Here is an 8,800-nt window from a genome sequence, read left to right as displayed (position 1 = left end):
ATACTTGTGGGAAAGAGAGGTGAGAAGTCTGAAGGCAGAAAATGTCAAGATAAATACATGCTATGGAAAAGGAGAAGGGAAGAAAGACATACCAAGTGAGAAAGAACTAATCTTAAGAATGATTAATTTTCAATGGCAGAAGACAAATGGAGTAAAACTTTGGAAACAATGAAGATAGGCACAAAAAAAGTGAAAATTCTGTAGGTAGTCATTAAAGTGTTTGAGTGAGAAAGTATTGGCAATATAAATCAGAATGCCATCCACAGCATTCCAGCACGTAGTCTGGTCTGCAGCAGTGACCTGACCCAGCCTGGGACATGCAGTCACACCAGCATTGCTTCACTTCAGGTGGAAAGCTTTAATACAGTTATGAGGAACATTGGACAATGAGAAGTGTATTTTTGGTATGGATCAATCCAAGATATGAGGGAAGAACCGTACCTGTTCCATAAAAATGGTATTTTAACATGTTTTCCTTACAACCTCAGAGAACATATGAAGCAAAATTAGAGTAAAATCAAAACAAGAGAATCACAGAACATCCTGAGGCAGAAGGCACCCTGGAAGACCACCCAGTCCAGCTCCTGGCCCTGCACAGGCCAACCCCAAAAAACACACCTTGTCTCTGAGAGCATTGCCCAAACCCTTCTTGAACTCTGGCAGGCTTGGTGCCATGACCACTTCCCTGGGGTAGAATAGAAAACATGCATGAAAGTGCCCTGCCATTTTGTTATTTTGCTGCCAACAACACAGAGAGTGAACTCTCTTTTTATTACTGGTATGGTGGTGTCATTTCTCAATTTTTCTCATGCCTCACATTTCTTTCAGGCTTTTATTCTCTTTCACCACTAGCTGTGCCATTTGGGGCCAAAAGAGCTATCAGTTGTTCAAGCAAAGAACTGAAAAGTTTGAATATGGAAAGACTGAATATGAAGTATGTAATCAAGTTCCTAATTCACCTGGTGTCAGTTTTCTTTTTTCTCTATGACCTTAAATGCTGTCTTTTTCCCAACTGATACTTTGCAACTTCTTTGCAGGATGTGCTGGCACGTTTACTCCCTTTTATGCTTTTTCTAAGTTTTTTTTTATTTCTCCACAATCTTCTTCTGTATCTCCATTTAAACCACTTCATGTTGCTTAGCAACACCCAGAATGACACCAACAAGGTACAATCCCACTGTTTCTAACAAGTCTCACCTTACAAGAAACACAAATATAATTTTACTTCACACTCCTAGTGAATTCACTTCCTCAGAACAGCACTGATTTATGTCTCATTAGTCTTATGTTTTCTATAACAGCTAAAAACAAGTCAAACATGCAGAAACAAACAGTGTTCCATAGGATATTTGCATCTTCCAGTTTGGCTCTGTTTTGTTCTGACATTGTTAACCTGTCGAGATAATACAAAAGTGAAAATAAGAGACAATGTCTCAGATCCTGGTTTTCCCAACGTGCAGATCCAGGGACTCTGATTGACATATAAATGCTCAAAATGCTACACTCAGTTATGAACCCAAACTATATAAAAAGTTGGAGATGTGATTGTGAGACTGAAGCCTGTCCACAGATCTAATTAAACAGTATCCAGGTATTTCCCATAAACATTTTTAATATCCCAAATTTTATACCAGACTGCTTTCTTCCTCAGCACAGTAGAACAGAAACACAACAAATGGGCTAAGCTACTTTTTTTTATTATTATTATGATTTACAATTATTTTGGACAACTTATTTAACCAGAACTATTATGAAGATGGGACAAGAAATACAGTAACTTATTCATCAAAAGCTGTTATCAGTTCCAAATCACAGAAGAGAATTTTTTTTCCACAAAAAAATCACATACAAAATCACAATGTGAAACACTCAAATGCCCACTGATCTTCAGTGAAATGTTTAGCTTCTGAAGGGGAAAACGGAAACTGATTTGTTTAAAAATATGCTTTGAAAAATCAGTTACTGATTAAAAAGATTTTTTATGTTTTAAAATTGGAATACACTTTGGATTTGATATTTACATGTTTTTCCAGAATCATTACAAATGCTTCTTTTGCAAAGTCAAGGTCTCTCCCTGAAATAGACAGGAAAAAAAAAAATGTATTCTGTAAAATTCCTTGGAAAATAACCGATATTTTCATACTAGCTTCAGAAAGAAACTAACTTCCAAACTGGCAAGGCCCTATATTGGACTGAGAAATCCTGGCTTTGGATTTATAAACTATGTGTATAAAAACCAAAGAGAAACAAGAACATCATGCCTACCCTTACATCTAAATATATATATATATCTTCAAAATAAATCCTTTGATCTCCAGTCCTACAAAACTTCAATTAACTATTTGATTTCAATAGGGTTTTGTTCAGCCCCTAGGATCATGTAATGTCAGCCCTAGAGATACTTTTATTCAGCAAGCAGATGCCATGATGAATAATACTTATTCAGCCAACTACAGCTTTTAATTAGTTTTTTTAACTAGGGTCTGGTTTTTGTTTTTTTTAATTAGGGTCTGGTTCAGTAGCCCTTCCTCATATTGAGTAACATTCACTGCACAAATAATCCTGCTGTTGCATTAATCATCGAAAGCACTGGTGAACTAAGCCCTGGATAAGGAACAACTCTTACAGTTAACCTAGTATGGCAGTTTTGCCCCAAATATCCAAATACCTCCTGACATACAGAAGTGCTTGATTACTGACAACCTATTGAGCAACAGTGTGCTTACATAATATATAAATATTATTACACTGCACTACATTTTTGTATTTTTATTATTGGAATCAATGTGGCACTAAGTAACAGCAAAACTCTGTCCATGCTAAAACTACATATTCCTCTGCATACTTCCCCTTCTAACACATCTGTGAAACACAACTAAGAAAACAGGGCAGAGATTAAATTCTGAGGTCTGAATATACAGAAAAAATTGTACCAGTCTAACACTAGCACACAAGCCTAGTACCTTGTAATGCTGAATGTCGAGATTGTTCTTGGTTCCTGGAATGAAAACAAAAATCTGTAATAGAGTTGAGTTACATTTTAAAAAGTAAATCAAGAAACTCCCTCTGTTCCTAGATATCTCTTGCTTTCCAACAAACACTCATAAGTAAATAAAGTCATGATAACTTACCAGGAAACATGATCCAACAAACAATGATGGAAAATCAGTACTACTTCCTCAGTATTATTTGTTTCTCAGCATCCCTTTTCTCACTTCTGCTTTAACTTCCTGTTCTACACAGTGAATCCTCATATGTAGATAGATATATACAAATATATGCCCTCCCTGAGTACATAAAGGATTATACATGGTGACTAATCTGCTCTCGTGCTGACCCTGCTACCAGCTGGTCTTAAAAATAAATCCAAATGAATAAAAATGGCTTAGAATCAATTCCAGCTAAGAGACAATAAAGCTCCACTCCCAGTGAAGAAGAAAAGAAATAGACATTTCAATGTCTAAATTTGTAATCTTAAACTAGCTGGCGTGTATCATTTCACATTGCCCTGGGCTTGCTTCTTCCAGGTTGCACTCACATGAAATTCCCATGAATGAAGGCAAAAGTTACCCAAAATTATAGTTTACTTAGAGTCATTGTAGCAGCCACAGTTACAGGAACAGAGTTATTGATGTTAGGTGTAACAGCGACTGAAGAAAGCTCGCGGTTTGCATAGTGCATTTCCACTGTCTATTCTTTACAGAAGCCCTGCTGCCACCTCACTGAAACTGGAGGGTTCAGGGAGTAGGGTCCAGCCTAAAGCCTGTACAGCAGGCAATCCCTGTGCCCCCTGCTGTGCCTTAAACTCCTCTTTAAGGCACAGAAACATGGACTGGTCTGCCTCCGCGAAGGGAACATGCTTATGCACGCGGTTACTGTGATCTAAGGAAACACCTTCCCCAACCTACAAGGGCTCTTTGCACATTGTGTCTGAGTCCCACACTCCCTGAAAACATTGCAGGGTTTTTTCTTCTATTCTGGACAAGATTTGCCTTTGGAGTTTGTTTAATGCCACCCCTGGGTTCTACACATTTGTGTCTTAGCAGATTTTTAATAATAGCTCCAGTTACAAGTGTATTTATAGAATAACTACGAGAAAATCTGTCTCTTGTATCATGCTTTTTAAGTGAAGCAGCAATGTGTGGCAGTGTCTATTCACAAAGTTTGTATTCAAGCTGATATTGATAGAAGTTAGAAAAACAAGCCGTTTTGTACCAGTTTTGGTGTACCACCTGCTACATGTATGCAAGAACTGCAAAATAATAAATCTTTAACAAATGAAGCGGCCTGTTTCAGACAGTAACACCATTCCCTTGTTTATGGTGATGTAATTCAGAAAAAAGAAACAATATCACATCACTGGTGAAACAAGGATAAGCAAAAAAGAGATTCCACCCTTGAGTTTAAGCACAGGCTGCCTGTACCACAGAGAGGACTGTACATCATGAATTACTAAAGCCAGAAAAACTTCCAGTAGAAATTGTTAACTCTCTGCCTAAGAGAGTTTTCATCCTTCAAAAGATTAAATTATTCCTGAAGATGGCAACTTTTCTGAGGTCTATTCCATATGTATAACATTTCTCTTTTGAGAGGGTGTTAGCAGGATCTTCATGTTTTCCTGCTAACCCTGCCTTTCAGCATGAAGAAGTGTCTCTGTCACACAGGACATGATAGGCAGAGAATTGCTCTCTAGCATGTCAAATGTCTGACAGGAGCTTGCTCAAGGTGGAAATGACAGTTTTACACATCAAGGAAAGAAAATAGGGGCTCTCTAAACTAGGCATACAGGGGCAGGTGCCCTTTGGATCAACAGGTCAAGAGAACACTTCCCACATTGACCGGATCATCTACTTTCTGAAAACAATGCAACTGCAATGTTTACTCAAGTGACAACCCCAACAACAGGATTAAAAGGAGGAACAGTGGGTGTAGAGGCAGCCTAGTAACATGGAGCATTTTAAAATCTTGATTTATTTCTGCTGTTTGTCAATCTTTTTATCTCTGTCTTTTTGTCCAGACAGCAAACACATAGAGCATGCATTTATTTTATTTTGTTGTCAGTTTAAAAATATGGAAATCCTAAGAATTTAATCCTTCCAGACTTTTCATCCAGTCATTTCCACCATACACTGAGAATACACCAAATTAGCCCCAAGCAAATTCATGCGTTACTAGCAAATTAAATACATCTATGTTGACCAAAAAAACACGAGAATTCCTATTGCAAATATTTGTCACTTAGCTCGTATTTTGGTTTTAGAAACTTCAGCTGGACTAATCATGTCTAAGGCAAATGAAACAACGTTTTGTAAGGCTAAGCAGTTGGAAGTATACAACAAATTATATTTCAGGCTACACAACTATCCACTCAAACAAGAGAGAAGAAATCTTTCTTCTTTGCATGCTTGCACAGCAGCTGCTGGAATCTAGTTCTGGACTGGCAGCTCCTGCCTTCTCACCCCACAGACTGGCTGTGAGCAACCCTGCAGACTGGTAGATGAAAAAGAGGTACAGTATTACTGTGTCTCCAACAAATACACTGCATCTAAGCTGGTTTTGAGGAATGAACTTTGAGGAAGTCAAGAGACTTGCCCCACGCTGCTTAGCACAACTCAGAGTGGGCCTCATCTTCCCAGGACGGAAGCCACCCAAGCTCAAACTGAGGAGAAAGCCTTAGTCTGTGGAGCTGTGCAGATGAAATTGCTTTGGAGGATCTCTGGCACAGCTGTGCTCCCCACCCCTCTCCACTCAACCCTGATGTAGGCATACAGACCCTCATCTGCTGCACAGATAGGGCAAACACCAGCCAGAAAGGGTTTGGGATTCTCCTTTTGCCACCAACAGCCCGGTAACACCATTTCATGGGGAAAGGAGCTTCGTGGCAGGTTCGCAGACAGGAAGGCCAGCCAAACCCTCTGTTCCACCCTGGAGGAAACAGACCAACAAAAGGCTACAGTGGCTCCAGAAAGAAAACCTCTGTATTAAAAGCCAAATAACGCGGAGCTACAATAATAAATACACACTATCTCAACCAGGAAATACAGTGTGAAAGGTTCATTAAAGTTCAGCTTCAGCAATAACAATATATATACCGCATCGGTTCTCCATTCTGTCAAAGAGAGACATCCCTTTCTGTCCATAAAGGAAAAACCCGTTCAAACCACATCCTGTACAAAAATGCTACTCTGACAACAAATGCAGCCGAATAGGAGGGTCTTTGATTTCCTCCATTGAATTTTTAGGGGGGCTTTTTCTTGCCTTTTTTTTTTTTAATCGGGTGGGGGGGGTGTTTGGTGGTTTTTTGTTTTTGTTTTTGGTTTTTTTTTGGTTTTGTTTTTTTTACTAAAAGGTTCGATCAAAACGGGTATTAAAGATATAAAACGCGCACATATGATTTGGTCCCCTCGGGGCCGCTGCCCTCGGGGCCGGGCCGGGCGCTGAGGCGGCCCCACGTCCCGCCGCGCACCTGTGGCACGCTGCAAACAAGAAAACCACGAGAGAGTCCGTCCCGCGTCCCTCCAGAGCACAAGACGAAGAGAAGGGGGGTCACCGGGAGAGGCTACTTGGCGGCGGTGGCGGTGGCGGCGGCGGTGCCGCGGCGCTGCTCCATGCCGTTGGGCAGGAATCCGGCGATGATGGGCACGGGCCAGATGAGGGCGGCCACGCTCCACACGATGATGACCAGAGTCATGAAACACGCCACCAAGGTGGACTCGATGGGCTTGCGGTTCATCCGCCAGCCCGGCTCGCCCTTCAGCTCCTCCAGGCTGAAATCCAGGCAGCAGAAATTCAGCGGCTCCCCTTGCAGCCAGTACTGGCCGGGCTCGGCCGCCGGCGGGTAGGAAAGCGAGGAGGAGGAGGAGGAGGAGGAGGCGGCGGCAGCGGCGGCGGCAGCGGCGGGGGGCTGAGGCTGGGGCTGAGGCTGGGCCGCGGCGCCCCGCAGCCGCCCGACCCGCCTGCTCCGCACCCAGCTGCAGCCCACGCAGAGGCGCAAGTCCTGCTGGGCGCCGCCGGCCGCCAGCCCCAGGTGCTCGATGAGCAGCGGCGGCCCCACGCGGTGGAAGGCGGCGGAGAAGAAGGCCCGCCCGTGGCTGTTGGTGGAGAAGAGCAGGAGGTCGCACTGGATGCCCAGCGGGCGGCTCCAGCGCACCAGCAGCGAGCTCAGCATCTGCCGCTGCACGCTGATGTTGCAGTGCGGGTCCTCGGCGGGCTGCGGCTGCCCCTGCGGCTGGGGACGCTGCTGCTGCTCCTGCTGCTGCTGCCCCTGCTGCTCCTGCCCGGAGGTGGTGGGAGCGGAAGGGAAAGGCTCTTGGCTAGGGGCAGCCGGCGTGCCCGGGCTGTCGGTGCTGCCTTCCTCCTTGCTCGCTGCCCCGTCGAGGTCCATCTCGAGGCTGGCCAAGGAGCGGGAGGAGGAGTTGGCAGGGGGCAAGAAGAGCTCCTGCTCCTGTTCCTCCTGCCCGCTGGCAGCCGCCGAGGGGCTCCAGCCCTGGCAGGGCGGCAGGCAGGCGGCCAGCAGTGCCGGGAAGAGCAGCGGCAGCATGGCATTAACTTAGAGCCGGAGAGGAGGGAGAGGAGGAGGAGGAACGGGAGGCTGCATGGCGCTGCCGGCTGCCATCTGGGAAAGGAGGCACAGTGCTCTCGCCGAGCGAGCGAGAGAAAAGGAAGGAGGGTGGAGGCAGGCGAGGGGGTGGGAGCGGGGCTGGGGCTGCCGCGGCGACGAGCCGAGAGAGCCGGGAGCCTCGGTGACGGCAGCGGCTCCCCCCTTCCCCGCCTCCTCCGCCCCCGGCCCGGCCCGGCCCGGCAGCGCCCCGGCGGGAGGAGCCGTCAGCCCGCCTGGCCCCGCTGCCGCGCCCGGCGGAGCTGGCCCGGGGCAGCCGCGCTCCCTGCCCCGGCAGCGGTCCCCCCAGCCGGGGACCCTCTCCCCACAGGGACCCCTTCCCCCGCGCCCGTGTCCGAGGGGAGAGCCGGAGCCTCCCAGCTCCGCCGCCGCCGTCTCACCCGCGGGGCTGCCGTGGTGGGCGAGGGGGAGGAAAAGCAGTGGGCAGCGCCGCCTCCGGCCGGGGCGGGGGGCGCGGATCCCGGAATAGCATCCGGGAACGCTTTCACTGCCACTTTATGGGAAGGGAACGGGACGGGACGGGACGGGACGGGACGGGACGCGGAGAAAGGGAGTTTCAACTCGGTGTCTGCTCCCTCCAAGTCCGGACTCGGCCCCAGGATCTGCTCCCGCAGCCGGGCGTTCATAGCTGGCCTTGGACCGCAGGCATCCCACCGATCCGACGGGCGCTGTCGGTCCTTGCAGCAAAGATTTAAACGAGGAAGCTGCTTACAAGCAGAACGAAGCTCCTAAGCTTGGTAACCGTGAGATTTGGCAGCGTTTTTGAAAAGCTGCTTTACAAGCATGATATTTATAATCAGACCAGATAGTCAGGCTCGTTTTGTGACCCTGTGCTAGTTACAGTATTACTCTTGACACGGTTCGAAGCTTGCTGTGTTGCAGTTTGACACTCGGAGCCTCGGGGAGGGCCAGAGCCAATGACACAAATGATGAACGTTTCTTGGTCTTTACTTGGAGCACAGGATGGGATAGAGTTACATTATCCTGGCAGGCATCCAGAACTGAGACTGTCTTCTTTGTCTTTGCAGCCTTTTTTTGACAAATAGCAATGCAGAAGGGTACACTAGTCTTTCCCAAAGGATAGACTAGAAATCCATAAGGCTCTCCTTTGAGATTGGTGTTGGTCCCGTGTCAGACATGTTCCCACGTCAAAGTGACACATTATCACTTGGAAAATGAGTT

At 46.4% G+C, this 8,800-nt stretch overlaps 1 protein-coding gene across 1 annotated transcript; it reads right to left on the bottom strand.

The window, feature by feature from the left end:
- Positions 1–1,711: 1,711 nt before the first annotated feature.
- On the bottom strand, positions 1,712–7,671 carry TMEM158 (transmembrane protein 158). The gene has a single exon (XM_014248800.2). It carries the CDS (start codon positions 7,538–7,540, stop codon positions 6,560–6,562), a length of 981 nt encoding a protein of 326 aa, XP_014104275.1. The 5' UTR covers positions 7,541–7,671; the 3' UTR covers positions 1,712–6,559.
- Between the last annotated feature and the right edge of the window lie 1,129 nt (positions 7,672–8,800).

This window comes from Pseudopodoces humilis, chromosome 1, assembly GCF_049639895.1.
Source record: "Pseudopodoces humilis isolate 2021_Gansu_Grassland_sample_001 chromosome 1, ASM4963989v1, whole genome shotgun sequence".
Taxonomy (NCBI): domain Eukaryota; kingdom Metazoa; phylum Chordata; class Aves; order Passeriformes; family Paridae; genus Pseudopodoces; species Pseudopodoces humilis.
This window is presented reverse-complemented; position numbering and strand designations above follow the sequence as displayed.